The 22,500-nt window shown below is 48.6% G+C and overlaps 1 protein-coding gene across 5 annotated transcripts in view; it reads left to right on the top strand.

Annotated features, from left to right (window-relative positions):
- The window catches only part of LOC143296309 (uncharacterized), a 33,545-nt gene that overhangs the window by 3,254 nt on the left and 7,791 nt on the right, over positions 1–22,500 (top strand). For 3 of the 5 annotated variants that reach the window (XM_076608164.1, XM_076608167.1, XM_076608163.1), the window contains exons 2-7: positions 1,875–2,004; positions 2,938–3,147; positions 3,591–3,791; positions 19,812–19,907; positions 21,824–21,955; positions 22,430–22,500. The exon at positions 22,430–22,500 is cut by the window's right edge and continues 61 nt beyond it. In XM_076608164.1, the coding sequence (XP_076464279.1) occupies positions 1,914–2,004; positions 2,938–3,147; positions 3,591–3,791; positions 19,812–19,907; positions 21,824–21,955; positions 22,430–22,500 (801 nt within the window). In that variant the 5' untranslated portion in view covers positions 1,875–1,913. Of the gene's footprint in view, positions 1–1,468; positions 1,507–1,874; positions 2,005–2,937; positions 3,148–3,590; positions 3,792–19,811; positions 19,908–21,823; positions 21,956–22,429 lie in introns of those variants that run through there. The other 2 variants (XM_076608166.1, XM_076608168.1) reach the window with 2 other exon arrangements.

The following is a 22,500-nucleotide window of genomic DNA, read 5'->3' as shown; positions in this document are numbered from 1 at the left end:
GCGGAGAAGCATTGAGGCAGAGACAAGGGCGGCCGGAATGACGTGGGCCGAACTGAAGAGGACCAGCCAGAGCCGGGTGCGTTGGAGGAGTGTTGTTGCGGCCCTATGTTCCCCACGGAATCAAGAGGAATAAGTCAAGTCAAGTCACTGTGTCTGTGTCATCTGGTTAGTGTTAGTGTGTCTGTGTCATCTGGTTAGGCAGTGTTACTGTGTCTGTGTCATCTGGTTAGTGTTAGTGTGTCTGTGTCATCTGGTTAGACAGTGTTACTGTGTCTGTGTCATCTGCTTAGGCAGTGTTACTGTGTCTGTGTAATCTGCTCAGGCAGTGTTACTGTGTCTGTGTCATCTGGTTAGTGTTAGTGTGTCTGTGTCATCTGGTTAGACAGTGTTACTGTGTCTGTGTCGACTGCTTAGGCAGTGTTACTGTGTCTGTGTCATCTGCTTAGGCAGTGTTAGTGTGTCTGTGTCATCTGGGTGGACAGTGTTAGTGTCTGTGTCATCTGGGTGGACAGTGTTAGTGTGGCTGTGTCATCTGGGTGGACAGTGTTAGTGTGGCTGTGTCATCTGCTTAGGCAGTGTTAGTGTGTCTGTGTCATCTGGGTAGGCACTTGTGTCATCAGGTTAGGCAGAGTTAGTGTGTCTGTGTCATCTGGGTAGACAGTGTTAGTATGTCTGTGTCATCTGGGTAGACAGTGTTAGTGTGTCTGTGTCATCTGGGTAGGTAGTGTTAGTGTGTCTGTGTCATCTGGGTGGACAGTGTTAGTGTGGCTGTGTCATCTGGGTAGACAGTGTTAGTGTCTGTGTCATCTGGGTGGACAGTGTTAGTGTGTCTGTGTCATCTGGGTGGACAGTGTTAGTGTGTCTGTGTCATCTGGGTAGACAGTGTTAGTGTCTGTGTCATCTGGGTGGACAGTGTTAGTGTGGCTGTGTCATCTGGGTAGACTGTTGGTATGTCTGTGTCATCTGGGTAGACAGTGTTAGTGTGGCTGTGTCATCTGGGTAGACTGTTGGTATGTCTGTGTCATCTGGGTAGACAGTGTTAGTGTGGCTGTGTCATCTGGGTAGACAGTGTTAGTGTGGATGTGTCATCTGGGTAGACTGTTGGTATGTCTGTGTCATCTGGGTAGACAGTGTTAGTGTGGATGTGTCATCTGGGTAGACAGTGTTAGTGTGGCTGTGTCATCTGGGTGGACAGTGTTAGTGTCTGTGTCATCTGGGTAGACAGTGTTAGTGTGGCTGTGTCATCTGGGTGGACAGTGTTAGTGTGTGTGTCATCTGGGTAGAAAGTGTTAGTGTCTGTGTCATCTGGGTAGACAGTATCAGTGTGTCTGTGTCATCTGCTTAGACAGTGTTAGTGTGTCTGTGTCATCTGGGTGGACAGCGTTAGTGTCTGTGTCATCTGGGTAGAAAGTGTTAGTGTCTGTGTCATCTGGGTAGACAGTATCTGTGTGTCTGTGTCATCTGGGTGGACAGTGTTAGTGTGTCTGTGTCATCTGGGTAGACAGTGTTAGTGTGGCTGTGTCATCTGGGTAGGCAGTGTTAGTGTCTGTGTCATCTGGGTAGACAGTGTTAGTGTCTGTGCCATCTGGGTAGAAAGTGTTAGTGTGGCTGCCATCTGGTTAGACATTGTCAGTGTCGTCTGAGTAGACAGTGCTAGTGTGTCCATGTCATTTGGGTGAGACAGTGTTAGTTTGTCTGTATCATTTTGATGGACTGTGTAAGAATAAACTGTCATTTTAGGTAGACGCTCTCAGGCAATCCAGTTTCATTTGGGTAGACAGTGTTAGACGTTGGTTTCATTTGGTTGGATGGTGTTAGATATTCGTGACATTTGGGTAGGGAGTGTTCAGTGTTGTTATCATATGTGTTGTCAGGGTGATGTAAACCACGATGTTTACAGCTGAGTGGTGTGGATGTCTGCTGTGACCATGGACCACACAGGTGTAGGCGTTGTCTGTCTGTGGCTTAGTGCGGCCATGTGTGTCGTCCATGGACAGTATTATGGTAAGTAAATCAGTTTATACATGTTTTATTTTTGTGTGTGTAACGAGTATTACTTTCTTTTTGGGGATTTGACGTTCCAAAATTTATTAATCAAAACCTTATTCACTGCGTTTGGTAAGTTCCACTCTGTTACTTGAGCCTGCCAGCCTGTTTGTCTGTCCTATAGAAATGTATGTCTGTCTGTCTCTGTCAAACTAGTAAATCATATGTATTTGTATGTGATGTATATAGATATAGAGATAAACAGACATGACATGTGTCTGGTTCCTACATGGCGTCCTTAATGGAAACAAAGTTCAGATCGGCACACAGGTGGTGTGCGTGCGTGCGTGCGTGCGGGTGTGTGTGTGTTTGTTTGTTTGTGTGTGTGTGTGTGTGTGTGTGTGTGTGTGTGTGTGTGTGTGTGTTTGTTTGTGTGTGTGTGTGTGTGTGTGTGTGTGTGTGTGAAGGAAGTGTTTTGTTTGTATGAGCATACATCAGTGTGTGTGTGTGTGTGTGTGTGTGTGTGTGTGTGTGCAGTGCAGCGATGTTAGTCCCTACCTCATGAGTGCATGGGTTGCCTTTCGACTGTGTGTCTGTTTTGACCATAAAGGAGCTGTTTGGTGGTGCAATGTTGTGTTTTGTTTTGCTCATCTGTGTGCAGTTTGGTTGTCGTTGTATGGAGCGTGTGTATGTCGGGTTGTCGGTGTGTTTGAAGTGTCGACAGTTTTTATTTGTGCAGTTTGTTATTGGTCATACATTTTATTCATCTGTTTATTCTATTCATCATCATCTTTTCTCTTTTTTCATATATGTCATGGGGATGTGTTTCTGGGGTGAATGTTTGATGGGAACGGCTTTTGTCATATATTGCTACAGGGTGTTGTATTTGTCCATCTCTCTCTCTCTCTCTCTCTCTCTCTCTCTCTCTCTGTGTGTGTGTGTGTGTTACAGTCAACGTGGCACTAAGCAAGACATACCATCAGAGCAGCAGGCATGGGGGCCAAGGACCCTCCAGCATGGCAGCCAATGGTGACACGAGCGGGGAGTATCCCGCCAACTGTATCCACACTGCCGTCAATGACACAAACCACCCGTGGTGGCAGGTGGACCTGGGCAGGACGTACCCCGTGTACAACATGGACGTCTGGGCACGTTCTCGACGTGAGTTGAGTGTGTGAGAATCCCATAACATAGGACAGGAGAGACATACAGTGTTTTTTACTGAACTCCATGTCCTCTATAACCTACGTTCCTTCAGACTCCCCTCCCTCTCCCCCTTTGTGTGTGTGTGTGTGTGTGTGTGTGTGCGTTGCGCTCTCTGTGCTGTATATTTGTAGGTGAGTGTGTACACGTGTTTTATGTTTTAAAACCCAATGCGTGCCATAGAACGTATCGCTTACGTGCATAGTGACGTCACAAAGACGTCATAAAAAAAATGGAAGGCTGAAAATTTATCAAGAGTGGTATATCTAAAGACCATTTCCTTAGTTTTAGGCTTATTGTTTTGAATATTGTTTTATATCTTGAAACACCACTTTCTGCTGTTTCATTCCCTGGCACTGAAGGATTTGTTAAACTGAATTAAATGTCTTATGTATGCACAGTTGAATACAGGCTGTACTCCAACATCAGTGTGGACGGCCAGTGGTGTGCATCAATAACTTCCTTCCCCACCAACACCAGGAAGAAGGAAGTGACGTGTCCTACCATCATGTATGGACAGACAGTCCGTGTCACCAGACTTACCTATACCGGGAACCTCACGGACGGTTACACACTGAATCTGTGTGAAGTGCAAATTTGGGGTGTGTAAAATATGTGTACATAAACTATACCTTTGCTTTTTTGCATGTCTGTCTGCACCCCTCTTCCCTCTATCTCTATATGTGTCTGTCTGTCTGCACCCCCCTCCCCTCTATCTCTATATGTGTCTGTCTGTCTGTCTGTCTGCACCCCCTCCTCTATCTCTATATGTGTCTGTCTGTCTGTCTGTCTGCACCCCCTCCTCTATCTCTATATGTGTCTGTCTGTCTGTCTGTCTGCACCCCTCTTCCCTCTATCTCTATATGTGTCTGTCTGTCTGTCTGTCTGCACCCCCTCCTCTATCTCTATATGTGTCTGTCTGTCTGTCTGTCTGCACCCCTCTTCCCTCTATCTCTATATGTGTCTGTCTGTCTGTATCCCCCTTCCCTCTATCTCTATATGTGTCTGTCTGTCTGTCTGTCTGCACCCCCCTCCCTCTATCTCTATATGTGTCTGTCTGTCTGCACCCCCTCCCCTCTATCTCTGTCTGTCTGTCTGTCTGCACCCCCTTCCCTCTATCTCTGTGTGTCTGTCTGTCTGCACCCCCTCCCCTCTATCTCTGTGTGTCTGTCTGTCTGCACCCCCTTCCCTCTATCTCTATATGTGTCTGTCTGTCTGTCTGTCTGCACCCCCTCCTCTATCTCTATATGTGTCTGTCTGTCTGCACCCACTTCCCTCCATCTCTGTGTGTCTGTCTGTCTGTCTGTCTGCACCCCCTTCCCTCTATCTCTATGTGTGTGTGTCTGTCTTTCACACACAAACACACACACACGCACACGCACACGCACAATTATGTATATTTTTGTTTAGATAATCTGTGCAAAGTGTAAATTTCGGGAAGGGAGGGGAGGGGGGTAAGAAAAGTGTACATTGATTCTACGTTTACCTGTCAGTCTGTTTGTCAATCTGTCTGTCTGTTTGCTTCAGTGTCTTTTTGTTTCTCAGGGGCATGAATCACGGTACGGGTAACCTGGTATATTCAATATTTACTTGAAGAAGTATGACAGTTGGAGCGTGAACTGACCTATCTCTTCATTTATTCATCGTCTATTTATTATTTATATTCGTCCAGTCAGTTATTTCAATTATTTTTCTTTTTCTTTTACTTTCATCTTCACCTTTTCAAAAACCTACATACGTACTAAATTTCTTTGTTAACAGCAACAGCTTCCGTTTTTTTCCTCATGCTTGCATACCAGTTCAGCATTGGTAATCATTGTCTGGCCATGTTCATTCATCATTTGGGCAAAGTGCCAGAAATTGGTCGTGCGTGCATGAATGCGCGTGTAGCACTTGTTAATTGGTCATTTGGGTAGATGTGATCGGTGTTTATTTATTTTTTCGGTTCCGGTTGACTGGTTCGTCTGTAAATTTTGGTTGGCATTTTACCAGCTTGTAAACACACACACACACACACACATGCTGAACCATACAAAAAGAGGGGGCAGACAGACCAGGAAAAAGAAAGAGAGACAGACAGAGTTTTAAAGAAGGAAAGACGTGACCTACCTGCTACTTTGGCGAAGTGGTTAGCGTTGTGAACTGACGGCTGGGATGACGTCACTTCGAATCCCTTCAGAAGGAAACATCACCGTGGGATTTTTCGACACATAGTCAGTTCCTACCCAGTGCTGTATGTACTTTGGGCTCGAATGGGAAGACTGGGACAACACAGAGATGCACGAGTGTTTTTGTCATGGCAGGTCCATGTGGGAGACTGACGTGATGCTCATCCAGTCTGACTCCATAACCAAGTTATCATTGTCTCGGGTAATTCGCTTTGTGGGTATTTACGGAAGACTGCTGGAATGACTCAGAAACAGTATAATGTCTTTATTTTTATTTTACTGCGTCACATTTGTGCTGTAGTTTTTCCGCCTTTCAGGTAGGTTAAAAAATATATTTGATATATTTCAATATGCATATCAATGGGTGGGTAAATGAAATGAAATGAAATTATGGTGCTTAGAGCCTTGCCGACCGCTAAGGCCATCTCAAGGCTATCGCCGCGTCAATTACTACTACAAGGATAAAAAAAACAACCAACCAATTAAAACGAGTCACCACTTCAAACTTTCCACTCCAAAGTTAAAAAAAAATTTCCATATTTTAAAACCTTCAAATCTGGTTAAAAAGGTTCACTTCTTTTAAGAAGTCCATCAGCGCCCAGGGAGGGACATCACGAAACAAAGTCTTCAAAGAAACCGCCGTGTAATGTCTGCGTCTAACGTCATGCAGATCCCAACAGTCAAGGAGCACGTGTTTCACGGTGAGAGGCTCGTCACAGGGAACGCATCGAGGGGCCTCCTCCCCCTTCAACAAGTAAGAATGAGTAAAAAAAGTGTGCCCCGTACGCAGTCTGCACAGCACAGGCTCCTCCTTTCTGTTCTTCACCCCCGAAGGGAGGGTCTCTTTTAGGTCCGGACGGATCTGGAAGAGCTTGTTGTCCGTCTGGGTGTTCCACTCCTCTTGCCATAGATCCTTAGCGTAGGTGTTGACCTTCCGCTTCATGTCTGTATATGGCACAAAGGATCTGGACAATTCTTTCTTTACAGCGTTCCTGGCCAGCAGGTCCGCCCTTTCGTTACCACGAATGCCAACATGTCCGGGAACCCAGGCCAACACAATCTCGTATCCTTTCTTCGTTGCGAGAGTAAAAGTTTCATAAAATTCCAGCAGTTTGGGATGAGTGATATTCCTGCAGGCGATCGCCTCCAGGGCTGACAAAGAGTCGGAAAAGATCATGAATCTCTTCTGTTTCGAAGAGAGAACCATTTTTAACCCCAGAACCAGTGCGGTCAGTTCCGCGGTGTACACCGAGCTGTCAGACAGGATGTGTTCCGTTGAGGGCCGGTCAGGAAAGGCGGGACAGAACGCAGATGCGGCAACTCCGTCCTCTGACTTGGAACCGTCAGTGAAGATGCTTTGAAAAGTGGGGAATTTGTGGCACAGTTCCGAAAAGTAGGTTCTGTAGGCCAGAGAACTGGTGGTGTCCTTACGGTACGAGGCCAGATCGAATCGGACCTCAGGTGTTGTAAAGGTCCACGGAGGGCTGTCAGGGAACTTAGAGAAATCCGAGATGGCACCGACATCCAGATCGGTCTTTTCTAAGTGCGGCTGAATGCGGAGTCCGAGAGGAGGTATGCAGTTTGGGTTGTCTGTAAATTTCTTATCGAAAGGGTTGTTGAATACAGCGTCGTAAGCAGGGTTTGTAGGTTCCGAAAACAATTTCAAATAATAATTCAGGGTCAGCTTCAGTCTGCGGTTGGAGAGAGGCGGTTCCCCCGCCTCTGCGTACAGGCTGTGCACAGGGGTGGTGCGGAAAGCACCTAAGCTGAGACGGAGCCGTTGGTGGTGTACAGGGTCCAAAAGTTTCAGGTAGGACGGTCTGGCCGAGCCGTATACAACACTTCCATAATCCAGTTTGGACCGGACCAGGGCTCTGTAGAGGTGCAAGAGAGTTCTCTTATCAGCACCCCAGTTCGTGTGTGCCACAACTCGGATGATGTTCAGGGCTTTTAGGCAAGACATTTTCAGCTGTTTAATGTGGCTGAGAAAATTCAGCTTCTGATCGAAGACGACCCCTAGAAATCTGGCTTCCTTGACCGCCGGGATGGTGGATGTTCCCAGACGGATTTCAGGGTCCTGATAGAATTGGCGAAAATTATGAAAATGGATGCATTCAGTTTTGGAGGAGGAAAATGTGAAGCCATTCTCCTCTGCCCAACACTGGATCTTGTTGACGCAGAGCTGAAGCCGTCGCTGGATGCTGGCGTACGTGCTGCCGGTTGCATATAAGGCAAAATCATCCACGAACAGCGAGCTGTCCGATCCTTTCTGAACGGATTGAACGATGTCATTAATTTTGATGCTGAAAAGAGCCGGCGACAGGATGCTCCCTTGCGGGACACCCAGCTCCTGCTCGTGAATGTCGGACAGGGTGGTGCCGACTCTCACCTGGAATTGTCTGTCTTGTAAAAAATTGTGGATGAACTGAGGCAGGTGTCCTCGGAAGCCGAGCTTGTGCAAGTTGGAAAGAATACCAAACTTCCACGTGGTATCGTAAGCTTTCTCCAAGTCAAAAAATATGGCCACCACATGTTGTTTGTTGACGAAAGCATTTCTCACAGTGGTTTCCAGACGAACCAGATGGTCAACGGTAGAGCGATGCTTGCGGAAACCGCACTGTTCTTTCGCCAGAAGGCCGTCGGTCTCTAGTTTCCACATCAGTCTACCGTTGACCATCTTCTCCATCAGTTTGCAGACGCAGCTGGTCAGTGCAATTGGGCGGTAGTTGGAGGGGTTCGAGGGGTCTTTTCCCGGTTTCGGCAGCGGGATTATGAGGGCTTTCCGCCAGGAGGGTGGAAAGAAGCCTGTGGCCCAGATGTGGTTATAAACTTTAAGCAGGGTGTCCAGACAGGTTTGGGGAAGGTGCTTTAGGAGTTTATAATGGACCTCGTCCATTCCTGGACAGGAATCCGTACAGGTCTGAAGGGCAGATTTAAGTTCGTTCATTGTGAAAGGAAGGTTGTAATTCTCTGTGTTGTCGGAAAAGAAGTTACAGGGTGTTTTTTCTGACAGGTTTTTGGTTTTAAGAAAGCGAGCAGATTTGTTAGCAGATCTCGAGTTCTGTTCTATTGTGGAGGCAAGCAAATTGGCAACTGCTTTCTTCTCTGTGACCAGAGCGTCTGAAAGTTTAAGATGGTGAAAGGTCGGGCATGCGTTTTTGCCCTTAATTCTTTTTAAAACCCTCCACACTTTCTTCTTGGGTGTGTTGGAGGTTAAGGAAGAGCAGAAATCTCTCCATGACTTCCTCTGGCTCTTTTTAAAAACATACCTGGCTTTCGCCCTCAGCTGTTGATGGGTTCGAACGCTATCGGTCTCCGGTCTCCGAAAGACACGTCGCTGCGCTCTCTTCCGAGACTTGCGGGCCTCCCGACATTCCGCGTTGAACCAGGGCGTTCTAGGGACCTGAGGCTTGGAGGTAGACGATGGGACTGCTGCTTTGGCGCAATCTAAAACGATCCGAGTCAGAGCGTCAGCAGGGTCCTTGCTTTTCAATACTGTTTCTTCCTGCAGCTCCGCTCTTATCTTGGTGGTAAAAAAACTCCAGTCTGCTTTGTCGTAGTACAGGCGGTCAGGCAGAGAGTCACCTTCTCCATCTGTGGGGCGGAGGACGACAGGAAAGTGGTCACTCCCGTGCAGATCGTCGTGCACTTTCCACTCGTAGTCCAGGACCAACGATGGATCGCAGACCGACAGATCTAAACACGAGAGCTTTCCAGAGGACAGATGCAGGTAAGTGGGAGACTTGTCGTTAAGACAGCACAAGTCCATGTCAGAAAGAAGGTTTTCTAAGAGAAGACCTCGGGCTGATGTCATCTCACTTCCCCAGAGCGGGGAGTGTCCGTTGAAGTCGCCCAACAGTAAAAACGGACGTGGGAGCTGGTCGACCAGGTTCATGAGGTCCTGCCTCAGAACACGGACGGAAGGGGGAAGGTAGAGAGAGCAGACAGTGATGGTTTTCTCAAGCGTGACTCTGACTGCCACCGCCTGTAAAGGGGTGCTTAAAAGAACTGTACTGTATAAAAGGGACTTGCGAATAAAAAGAGCGACACCTCCCGTCAACCCCTCTTGCTTCGGTTGAGCGGGTTTAAAAACGGAGTTAAAACCAGAGAGAGATAAAACCTTGACATCTCTTTGCAGTCTCCTGCAGCGCCAGCACTGAAGGTTTCAAAGCACGACAAAGCAGCTGGAGTTCCTGGAAGTTGGCATAGAATCCCCGGATATTCCAGTGGATCACTGCCATTAAAAAGGTTTTAAAAAAAATAAAGCAGCAGCCTATTCCATCGCTACCCCCTGCTCCTCTGCTTGCGGTGGCTCAAGGTCCGCCAGGATGGAGTATTTATTTTTCGAAATAAATTTTTCGGATTCCGACCGAGTCGGAATATCCACCACCTCGGCCCCTCCCGATCCCGCCGTGGCCGCAACCCTCCCCTCCTTGAGTTTTGGAGGTACGGGGGGTTTCCGGCCACTTCCGCCAGCCCGAGGGCCAGGCAGACAAGAGGCGGGGCGAGGGGTGCCGGGGGGTGGGGTGGGGCGGGAGGCGGACAACGTGCCTCCGCCCGAGGCTTTTCTCTCCCGCCCAGCAGCCCCTGAGGACTGCCGCACAGGATGGGAAGGGGTGGACATGGCGCCTCCACCCAAGGCCAACGGTTCCGACGAGGCGGTTAAGTCGTCTGTTTGCGTTCCTGTGGACGCCTTAGGCGACGCGGCCTCCACCTGCTTCCTTGCCTCAAAGAAGGAAATTTTCTTTTCTGTCTTGACTTTCTGGATTTGTTTTTCTTTTTTCTAGGCAGGGCAGTCCTTCGATGAGGACGGGTGGCCACCTCCGCAGTTCGCACACCGGGCTGCACTGACGCAATCGCCCTGGTGCGCCGCCTTCGAACAGGTGCCACACGCCTCTTCCTCCTTACATCGGTCTCTCACGTGTCCGAATTTCTGACACTTAAAGCATCTCAGAGGGGACGGTACGTACAGACTGACATTAACTAGCAGGTATCCGACCCGAATGTCCTTGGGGACATCCGGGCAGCAGAAGGTGAGGAAGAAAGTGTTGGTCGGGACTCTGTCCGACCCCTTCCTCACCGTCACCCTGTACACATCGGTCACTCCCTGAGAGGACAGCTCGCTCTTGATCTCAGCCTCAGACACACCTTTCAACTCCGGGCATCTGATGACTCCCTTTGAGCAGTTGAGACCTTTGTGAGGGGAGACCTTCACCGCCCTATCCACGAAAGTGGTCGACTTGAGAAGGAGCTGTGTCTGCCTTTTGGATTCTGTCTGCACTAAAAACGCTCCGCTCCTCAGCCTCTTGATGGATCTGAGCGATCCTGCCAGACACTGAAAACCCTTCTGGACAGCGAAGGGGCTGAGAGCCGACAAGGGCTTGTCCTCATCAGCGCTCTCCATCACTAGCCACGACGGCCAAAGTCCGAGTCGTCCGTTCCCTGTCGTCGTCTTTTGCCTGAGTTAGGGGGGTGTAGTTTTTTGGAAGTCATGTTGAAAAAAATTTGAATTCATCCCTCCCTTACCCACCCACAATGGGGTCCAACTTAGGGGCCAGGGTCAAGGGAACACCAGCTTGACCCCTTCCAGGTTTCAGGAGGGATATACGACCAACAGTCCAGCTCCAACGTGCTCCCCCCTGATCATGCCCAGCTCCCGGGGACAGAGAGCCGTGCACTACGGGGGTTACCTTCGTCAGCCACTAAACTGCCAGTCTTGACCCAGCCCCACGAAGGGGTAGCCGATTGACACACACGGGCCAATGTGTGCTGCCTGTCTTAGGAGAGGTCCGAGCCAAAGGGATGTGCTGAGAGCAGCGTGCTCTCTCAATCCCCAGGATCTCATTCCCCTCCATCACAGGTCGCGCTGCACGGCAAACATGGCGGGCCTAAAGAAGGCCGCAGAGAAAAAAGAATGTGGAAAAGAAGGCTTGATGGGGAGCTGAGGACAGAAAAGAGGCGGTAAAAAGAAGAACAGAGAATAGCGAAAGGGACAGTGGGTCACGTTTAGTTTGGGCCTCACTCACGACCTGTTCGGCATGGGAAGCCCTATCAGGGGCATCAGTACAAAAAACACCACTTATTCAGCCCGAACAGCTACGATGGCTATGTAGGCTGTCAATTAAGACCTGGGACCAGAGCACCAAACCCCAAGAAGCACTGATGCCCCCGCTGACATAGCTCACTCGATCACTGGCCACTAAGCCTCCCGACCACGACAAGGTAGTGACCCTCCCAGGAGAGGGTCAAGAGAACACCAGCCTGACCCCCTCCAGGTTTCGGGAGGCAATGGGTGGGTGGTGTGTCCATCGAGATCGATGATGACCATCGTTGTCATCCAGCTGGGGGATGGGGGGAGGGTGGTGGTGGGGTGGGGGGGAGGATGCTCATGAATCTATCTGTGAATGCGCAGATGGCTGAATAGTCCAATCTGCGCACGAAATGTTCGCTGACAGTTGGGGCAGACAAAGACAGGCATACCATTGTCAGGGAGCTTGTTTGCCCGTGACTTTCTGGCCTGCCTCTTCTGAACAGCTGCAGCAGTCCTGTTGGCCTCGCACAACTTGGCGCCTTTGTGCACAGCAGCGCGCCATTTGTCACGGTCCACTGCAGATTCCTCCCAGGAGTCAGGGTTGATATCAAACGCTTTCAGAGAGACTTTCAGAGTATCTCTGAAGCGCTTCTTCTGACTTCCGTGTGATCTCTTCCCTTGTTGCAGCTCGCCATAGAAGAGCCTTTTGGGCAGCCGATGGTCTGGCATACGCGCCACGTGTCCAGCCCAGCGAAGCTGGGACTGCATCAGGATGGTGAAAATGCTGGGAAGGGTGGCTTTTGCGAGCACCTCTGTGTCTGGGGTCCTGTTTTGCCACTTGATGTTCAGTAGCTTCCTGAGGCATGTTGTGTGGAAGTGGTTCAGCTTCTTGGCATGTCGTTGGTACACTGTCCAAGTTTCGCAGGCGTACAGTAGTGTGGGGAGAACTACTGCTCTGTAGACCTTTAGCTTGGTCTCAAGACTAATGCCTCTTCTGTTCCAGACATTTGCACTGAGTCTACCAAAAGTTGCGCTTGCTCTTGCAATCCTGACGTTCACTTCATCGTCGATGGTAGCATTTCGTGACAGTGTGCTGCCAAGGTATGTGAACCGCTCCACCGCACTGAGTCTCTGACCGTTGACTGTGATGCTGGGCTCAACGTAGGGTTTCCCTGGGGCTGGCTGATGGAGAACTTCAGTTTTCCTCGTGCTGATGGTAAGGCCGAAGTTCCTGCTGGCATTGGCAAACTTGTCGACGCTGAGTTGCATGTCAGCTTTAGATCCAGCGTTGAGGGCACAATCATCAGCAAACAAAAAGTCTCTGATGATGTCTGTCATGACCTTCGTTTTTGCTTGAAGCCTTTTGACGTTAAACAACTTGCCATCTGTTCGGTACTTTAGGCCGATTCCAACATCGCCATCTCTGAAGGCATCAGTAAGCATTGCAGAGAACATGAGGCTGAACAGCGTTGGAGCCAGGACGCAGCCTTGCTTGACACCATTTGTGACAGCAAAAGGAGCAGATGTTTCGCCATTGTCCTGGACTCGAGCCTGCATGCCTTCATGGAATTGGTTGACCAAGGAAATAAATTTCCGAGGGCATCCGTACTTGGCCATGATCTTCCACAGTCCCTCTCTACTCACGGTGTCGAAGGCTTTAGTGAGGTCGACATAGGTGGAGAACAGATCAGCATTTTGCTCCTGACATTTCTCTTGCAGCTGCCTTGCAGCAAACACCATGTCGGTGGTTCCGCGCTCTTTCCGGAATCCACATTGGCTCTCAGGCAAATGACCTTGGTCAAGGTGTGCTGTGAGGTGGTTTAATAGGATCCTGGCAAGCATCTTGCCTGCGATGGAGAGCAAGGAAATGCCCCGATGGTTATCACAGGCTTGCCGGTTCCCCTTTCGCTTGTACAAGTGAATGATAGATGCATCTTTGAAATCCTGGGGGATCGTCTCTTCTTTCCACATGAGTGAGTACAGCTGATGGAGCTTCTCAGTCAGCACAGTGCCTCCATCCTTGTAGACCTCTGCTGGTATGGAGTCTGAGCCAGGTGCTTTGCCACTGGATAGCAGACAGATTGCTTTCTGGGTCTCAAGAGGTGTTGGCGGATCGTCCAGTGCTTCGTTGATGGGGACTTGTGGGAGACGGTCTATGGCTTCATCATTTATGGAGGAAGGGCGATTTAAGACACTGTTGAAGTGCTCAGCCCAGCGTTCGAGAATTTTCTCCTTCTCGGTGATCAAGGTATTCCCATCTGCACTGAGGGGGGGGGATGATCCTGAGGATGTGGGGCCGTATACTTCTTTTAAGGCATCATAGAACCTCTTCATATCATGCCTGTCAGCATATCCCTGGATCTCATCAGCTTTGTCACTCAGCCACTTATCCTGCATCTGGCGTAACTTTTGCTGAACAGTCCTGCGGATGGCATCATACGCATCCTTTTTTGATGTGGACTTTGGGGTGCTCAGGTAGGCTTGATGCAGACGGTGTTTCTCATCCAGAAGCTGCTTGATTTCATCACAGTTTTCATCAAACCAGTCTTTGTGCTTCCTGGTCATGGGTCCCAGGGTCTCTGAAGCTGTACTATAGATCAGCTCACGCAGGGTCCTCCAGTCAGACTCCACATTCTGGTTGTCCAGAGAGGCGGATTCCAGACGATCTTCCAGCAGCTCCACAAAGGACTGTTTGATGGTGATGTTTTTCAGCTTAGCGATGTTGAGCCGTTTTGGAGCCTTCTGGCCTTGGGGGTGTCTCTTGGGCTGGATTCGAATATTCAGCTTCGAGACTACAAGGCGATGGTCTGTCCAACACTCGGCGCCGCACATGGTCTTTGTTACACGTACATCTTGCATATCCCTTTTCCTGACGATGACATAATCGATGAGATGCCAATGCTTTGAGCAAGGGTGCATCCATGACGTCCTGTTACGGGTAGGAAGGCAGAAAGCTGTGTTGGTTATCAGCAGTTCGTGCTCTGCACAGGTCTGAAGCAAAAGCAATCTATTTAGGTTGCAGTGGCCCACACCGTGCTTTCCAATCACTCCATCCCAGGAGATGTAGTCGGAGCCAACTCTAGCATTGAAATCCCCAAGAATGATGAGCTTGTCTGCTTCAGGGATAGCAGCAATGACAGAGTGAAGGTCCTCGTAGAACTTCGCCTTCACTTCATCCGGGTTGGTCATGGTTGGGGCGTGAATGCAGAGACGCTTCCATACCAAGGCAGCGACCACCTCCCGGTAGCTTTCAGTCTACAGAAACTGTCATATAAACCCTGTATGAAACTGCGTGATCCATTTCAGTATGAAACCAAAGAGGCAACTGTCATCGAAAAATTAAGACGCAGAAGAAACAAAAGAACGGCACTGAACAGGATGCAAACTATTCAGCCCCCATGGTGGAATACCGACACAGAGAGAGCCTGGATAGAAAAACATGTGGCTGTCAAACTTTGGCAAAAAGAAAGAACAAAACCATCTCTGGACAAAGATATTGAAACAAAAATGAAAGAAAAAACTAAACAGTTTGAAGTCATTGCTCAAGAGGCCAAAAATGACAGGTGGAAACAGTTTTGCGAGACACTCAGTTATGACACAACATTGACAGAGTTCTGGCAATTTTATCGTCGCATGGAAGGGAAAACGTGCACAACAACAACCCCAGAGATGTTAGACACTGACGGAACCAAGCTTAAGACAAATGAAGAAAAAGGATCTGCTTTGCTCAAACGTTTCATACAACAGAGTGATCAAAGAAACTTAGATGAGAAAAAGAAATATATTGAGGAGTTAAACCAAACCCTTATGCAGACTGGACCTGATGATGACTTGACAATGGATGATCTAAACGAGGCAATAGCTAAATGCAAGAAAGAATCGGCTCCTGGCCCAGACAAAGTTCGTTACTCAGACATCAAGGAGCTATCGGAAGAAGACAGAAGCAAACTTTTCAATCTATATCAAAACAGTTTCCACAATGGACAAGTGCCGGAGGACTGGACACACAGCTTCTTAAAACCCATACCAAAACCAGGAAAGGACCATCATCAGGTAAGCGGCTACCGGATCCTAACCATGCAAAACATTGCTGGAAAGCTCATGGAACGCATGATAGCCAGGAAACTTGCAAGGGATCTTGAACACAGGCACATTCTCCCTTCAAATCAAGGTGGTTACAGAACAGGCAAGTCCACATGGGAAAATGCAGCTGCTTTTGCATATGAGGTGTATGAAGGATTTCAAAGAAAAGAAGAAACACTTGCAGTAGCAATTGACCTTGAAGATGCCTACAATAAAGTCCAGTTTGCGCACCTCATGGAGCTGCTACTAAGTTATGGAGTAAGTTTGACACTGACAAGATGGATAGCAGCAGCGCTTCAGGAAAGAACTGTCGTCCTACGCCTCGGAGATTGGATGTCTGCACCTTCTAAACTATCCATGGGACTGCCACAAGGGTCTCCGCTCTCTCCTGTCCTCTACAATGTCTACACGAAGGGCCTTGCAGACTTAAACAACAATGGAATTGCTCGGGTGCTTACCCTTGCGGATGATGGCCTGGTCTTCAAAACTTCGAAAGATGCTCAGGAAAGAACTAAAGCCGTCCAGAAACAACTAAACAATATTGCTCAATGGTGCAAAGACACAGGATCTTCCATCAATCCAGCGAAAGCCCAAACGTTGCTGTGCACCCTTAACAACAAAACCGCGAGCAAATCACCACCTTCTGTGTCATTCGATGGAATTCAAATTGAGAAAACTGAATGCCTACGCTACCTAGGAATACACTTCGACAGGATGCTGACCTTCAGAAAACATACGGAAAATACTGTTCTCAAATGCAAAAAGGGCCTTTCAGTCTTAAAAGCAATGGCAACCAAAGGAATTGAACAACGCCACCTCTTCCTGCTATACCAATCACTCGTCAGCGTGATCGACTACGGACTTGGGCTTACAACACCGTCTCAAAGCAACCTCCTAAAATTAGAAAGAGTACAAAATGAAGCTATGAGGCTGATCCTTGGAACAACAAAAGACACGCCCACAGAAACCATGCGATACCTGCTTGACCTTCCTTCAGTACAGGCCAGAAACAAGTTAGAACCGGTCAAGACCTACTTCAAAGCATTAGAAAACCCTCAAAACCCACTGCATGACGCAGTCAAAGAACCAAAAGGCAGCCGTCTAGGACGAGGAAGATCATGGATGGGACAAGCAGAAGACACAATCCAGCTAGTATGCCGACTACAAGACCTGAAAGAAACAAAAGAATGGGAGAAAAACCCCCAAAAACCTCAACCATCTATTCAACACAGTCATTTCACCCACTCTAGGAAGACATTGTCGGGAATGGCCAGAGGGCAAAACAGATGCGGAAGTGAAGCTACTCATAGAAGAAAACAGTAAAGAAGAGGACATCATCATATACACAGATGGCTCAGTCACCAAAGACCAGTCTGGTTGGGGATTCACTGCGAAACAAAATGGAAAAACAATTTGGGAAGAGAATGCTGCCTACAAAGTCACAACCTCCAGCCTAACGATGGAAGTTGAAGCTGCGACACATGCCCTCCAGTGGCTATCGTCCATCCATACGCCCGGAAACCAACATGCCATGATTCTAACTGACTCAATGAACCTCATACAGAAAATTGAAAACGGAATGGGAAGCCCAGAGTGGCATAAGGCAATGCGCAACTTTCAGATTAAAAAACTCACATGGTCATACTGCCCGGGACATGCAGGTGTTAAGGGAAATGAGCGAGCTGACAGACTTGCTGGTAACGCAACACCAACGAGCGGCCTACATCTAGGAAAATCGGAAATCCTCAGAAAAGTCAAAGAATACCAAAAAGAACAGGTACAAGGCCATCACACCATCGATCGCCTCAAAGAAATAAAAGCAGAGAGAGGGAGCGGCCGAAAGTCTAACATGAAAGGTAGAGCACGATGCTTTGCAAATCAAACAAATATCGGCATCATTTCCAAACCAACATTGCGCAAATTTCTTCAAAACGGAACAGAGTCTCTGTGGGCCTTTCCAAATACAATAGACTGAGCAACACACTAGACGCCACGTTCTTGGCATCAGAGATCTTTTCCCATCCCTCTTGGCAGCCTCTGTGCGTGTGTGTATGTGTGTGTTTGTGTGGATGTGTGGGTCTGTGCTTTTGAGTGCGTTTGTGAATGCGCGAGAGTGTAAGTGCACACAAGTGTCAGGAGAGATCTGTGTACGGGTATATATATATATATATATATATATATATATATATATATATATATATCTTTGTATATATGTGTGGGGGTTGGGGGTGGGAGATATGGGCGTATATGTGTGTGCTTGTACAAGTAAGTGTTCATCTCTGTGAGTGTGTGTCTGCGTGCGTGTGTGTGTGTGTGTGTGCCGTGGAAGCTGCGATACGTAGACTAGAAATGAGTGTGTGGAGGAGGGGGTTGGAGGAGGTGCAAGGTAATGTGTGTGTGTGTGTGTGTGTTGGAGCTCATGTACGTTTATATGTATTTGACTGTACTTTCATATCTGTGAAACTGCATGTTTGGTGCATTTCTGTTATGCATGTGTGGGTGTATGTGTGAATGTGTGTCGTCATATTTTACATTCATTCGCTTAATTATCACCATTGTTGTCTTATTTATTTATTTATTTATTTTTTATTATTATCATTTTATTAGTATTACTATTATTATTACTACTACCTTTTTCTATATTATAATTATTATTTATTTATTTATTTATTCATGTAAGCTTATCTATTATTTATTCCCCCCCCCTTTTTTTTTCTCAAGGCCTGACTAAGCGCGTTGGGTTACGCTGCTGGTCAGGCATCTGCTTGGCAGATGTGGTGTAGCGTATATGGTTTGTCCGAGCGCAGTGACGCCTCCTTGAGCAACTGAAACTGAAACTGAAACTGGGGCGTAGGCACTGACAATGGTGAGGTGCTTCTGGCCAGATGCCAGTGGGAATTTTATGGTCATAAGCCTATCGTTGACTCCCTTTGGGATTCCAGCTAGCTTGCTGACAAGTGCTGTTTTTACTGCAAAACCAACGCCAGCCTCACGTCGCTCTTCGCTTCCTCGTCCACTCCAGAAGAAGGTGTAACCAGATTCCTGTTCACAGAGCTCGCCTTCGCCTGCAAGCCGAGTCTCCCTCAAGGCTGCGATGTCAATGTTGTATCTGGCGAGTTCGGATGCAACTAGTGCCGTTCTCCTTTGGGGTCTGTCCGCGTTATCTCTGTCCAGGAGAGTCCTTATGTTCCAAGCACCAATGGTGAGAGGAACGATCCTTGTTTTCTTCTTTTCTTTCTTGTTGTTTCGACCGCTGATGTAGGGTCCCCGCCAGCCGCGGTATGCTGGCCAGGGTGATATGGAGCAGGCAATTTTTAGGGCACCTTTTCTAGCCCCTTCCTCATGCCAGGGAGGTGAGCAGTGCTTTCCTAAAGAGGGCTGCTCAGACGCTCAGACGGCTGCCGAGCTCCATCGCTGCTCCTGTCGATGAAGAACGACCCTATGGCCTGAGCCGCCTGCGTGCAGGTCTGCGGCTACGACTGCCAGTGTACCCACACCTGTCGTTTCGTCGTTCGCCTGTCGCCACAGGACTTGGGGGTGATGAAATGATGAAGGATGAAAGGTTATTTTGGATGACTGATGACTTGCGCGATGAGTTTGTTTAAAGTGAAGAGGAGTTGTGCAACGTCGACCTCACTCTCTCGTCCGGGTCCACCAATTTCCAGTGGCAAGACTAAGTCGAGACGACTGGAGGATGAGCACGGATGCAGTGGATGACCAAGATATCCTTTTGGTGTCTCATCTTGCTCTCTGCACTCCACAGTGCGTTGCTGTAACCGCCTTCCTCTCCGTTGAACCGATAGGTTTCTTCCGCAGATTCTGCCGGATCCAGACTTCGCATGCATGGGTAGACACACCCCGGAGGCCAACTGCGTGTGGCATGCACACAGCACAGTGGAGCTAGATGGCCGTCGGTGGCTCTCCTGAGCCAACGCCCTTTTATGGATCTCCATAAGGGTGTCTAGCCACCCGCCTCACCAGTCCCGGAAGGGAGCGGTGGGAGTGCCGGTTTAGTCGCCGGCAGCCCGACCCTGAACAGGTTGTACTGGATTACAGGTTACCAGTAGCAGATCTAATGACCTGACCTGACAATGAACGTCAATCAGATTACACTGAACAGGACAGCGTCGATTTAAAACGAACTTGACGCTCAGTCTGAAGTTTTCAATATATCCTAAAACACTCGCACGTTGACATTACAAATCAGACAAAAACAGATCATACTAGCAAATGGATATACCATACGTCCACCTCTCTGTCATGCAATACTTTATCCCCTCCCTTCCCAACACACTCCACATTCATTTCTCTGCTGACCATGTGTGTTGTGTTGTGTGCAGACTGTCAGGCTGGGTGGTACGGGGAGCAGTGCAACATCAGCTGTCCTGCAGGATGTGAGGACGCCGTGTGTGATCGTCTGACAGGAAACTGTTCAGGTAACTGTCATTATCAGTAACAACAGACTTGACTCACATGAAAATGATAAACTGCTAAAAGGCATCTGATTCAGACCTGAGGAGTGTGGACTGTGGACTGACATGTGGACTGTGGACTGACCTGTGGACTGTGGACTGACATGTGGACTGTGGACTGACATGTGGACTGAGGACTGAGGACTGACCTGTGGACTGTGGACTGAGGACTGAGGACTGACCTGTGGACTGTGGACTGAGGACTGAGGACTAACCTGTGGACTGTGGACTGACCTGTGGACTGTGGACTGAGGACTGAGGACTGACCTGTGGACTGTGGACTGACCTGTGGACTGACCTGTGGACTGAGGACTATGGACTGTGGACTGAGGACTGACCTGTGGACTGATTATGGACTGTGGACTGAGGACTGACCTGTGGACTGAGGACTATGGACTGTGGACTGAGGACTGACCTGTGGACTGACCTGTGGACTGTGGACTAACCTGTGGACTGACCTGTGGACTGAGGACTATGGACTGTGGACTGAGGACTGACCTGTGGACTGACCTGTGGACTGAGGACTGAACTGTGGACTGAATTGTGGACTGTACTGACCTGTGGACTGGACTGACCTGTGGACTAACCTGTGGACTGACCTGTGGACTGTGGACTAACCTGTGGACTGACCTGTGGACTGTGGACTAACCTGTGGACTGACCTGTGGACTAACCTGTGGACTGACCTGTGGACTGTGGACTAACCTGTGGACTGACCTGTGGACTGTGGACTAACCTGTGGACTGACCTGTGGACTAACCTGTGGACTGACCTGTGGACTGTGGACTAACCTGTGGACTGACCTGTGGACTGTGGACTAACCTGTGGACTAACCTGTGGACTGACCTGTGGACTGTGGACTAACCTGTGGACTGACCTGTGGACTGAGGACTGACCTGTGGACTGTGGACTGACCTGTGGACTGAGGACTAAACTGTGGACTGTGGACTGAATTGTGGACTGTGGACTGACCTTTGGACTGGACTGACCTGTGGACTGTGGACTGACCTGTGGACTGTGGACTGACCTTTGGACTGGACTGACCTGTGGACTGTGGACTGACCTGTGGACTGACCAGTGGACTGACCTGTGGACTGAGGACTGACCTGTGGACTGTGGACTGAATTGTGGACTGTGGACTGACCTGTGGACTGGACTGACCTGTGGACTGTGGACTGACCTGTGGACTGGACTGACCTGTGGACTGTGGACTGACCTGTGGACTGAGGACTGAACTGTGGACTGTGGACTGAATTGTGGACTGTGGACTGACCTGTGGACTGAACTGTGGACTGTGGACTGACCTGTGGACTGTGGACTAACCTGTGGACTGATGACTGACCTGTGGACGTGGACTGACCTGTGGATGAGGACTGACCTGTGGACTGTGGACTGACCTGTGGACTGGACTGTGGACTGACCTGTGGACTGTCTTTGGACTGGACTGTGGACTGACCTGTGGGCTGTCTTTGGACTGACCTGTGGACTGTCTTTGGACTGACCTGTGGGCTGTCTTTGGACTGACCTGTGGACTGTCTTTGGACTGACCTGTGGACTGGACTGTGGACTGACCTGTGGGCTGTCTTTGGACTGACCTGTGGGCTGTCTTTGGACTGACCTGTGGACTGTCTTTGGACTGACCTGTGGACTGTCTTTGGACTGACCTGTGGGCTGTCTTTGGACTGACCTGTGGACTGTCTTTGGACTGACCTGTGGGCTGTCGACTGACCTTGGATTTCCGTGTGGACTGACCTTGGAAATGACCTGTGGACTGACCTGTTGACTGTGAAATGAGCTGTTGACGCATGGACACTTTCATTAAACATTTTTTCATGATACACCCAAGATTATTAGTTTTCAGTCATAGAACCCTTTTTTCAGAGTGTAAACCTAGTTTCTATGGAGCATCCTGTAACGACTCCTGTCAGCACCAGTGTCTGAACAATGAATGTATCAAGGACTCAGGACTGTGTGAAGCTTGTCCCGGTTACTTCCGTGGAAACACGTGCTCTGGTTTGTTGTTGTCATTGTGTTATCCATGTGACTTTCAGAAAGTGAGTAAGAATGTCGTGTGGTGGGTGTGCAACACTATTGGTAACTGGGTGACACTGAGAGAGAGAGAGAGAGAGAGAGAGGAGAGCGTGTGGGAGTGAGTTAGTTAGTGAGTGTGTGTTGTGTAGTGTTTTCGTATCAATACATTAATAATTTAGAATTATTACATATATAGAAAAGAACTGTATTTCGGTTAACCAATCAAAAAATCTTTTATTGACATATAAAAAAAAGTGTGGCAAGATTCGATATAATGTTTTCTTATGTAGAAGACAGTCATCTAACGTAGTACACATTGGGTTTCAGTTTATTACCTATGATATTAGATTTCTCCTCATTTTAGAATATAAAACTGGTTTCTATGGCCAGTCCCGTGACAAGTGTTCACCCCTTTTTCTGAACAATATATGAGAGAGAAAATATCTCTGATTACAGAATGTGAAGCTGGTTTCTACGGAGCATCCTGCCACATTCCGTGTCAGTACCTGTGTCTGAACAATGAATGT

Source organism: Babylonia areolata, chromosome 21, assembly GCF_041734735.1.
Source record: "Babylonia areolata isolate BAREFJ2019XMU chromosome 21, ASM4173473v1, whole genome shotgun sequence".
Taxonomy (NCBI): domain Eukaryota; kingdom Metazoa; phylum Mollusca; class Gastropoda; order Neogastropoda; family Buccinidae; genus Babylonia; species Babylonia areolata.
Note: the sequence above shows the minus strand (reverse complement) of the source record. Positions and strands in the feature narration are given on the sequence as shown.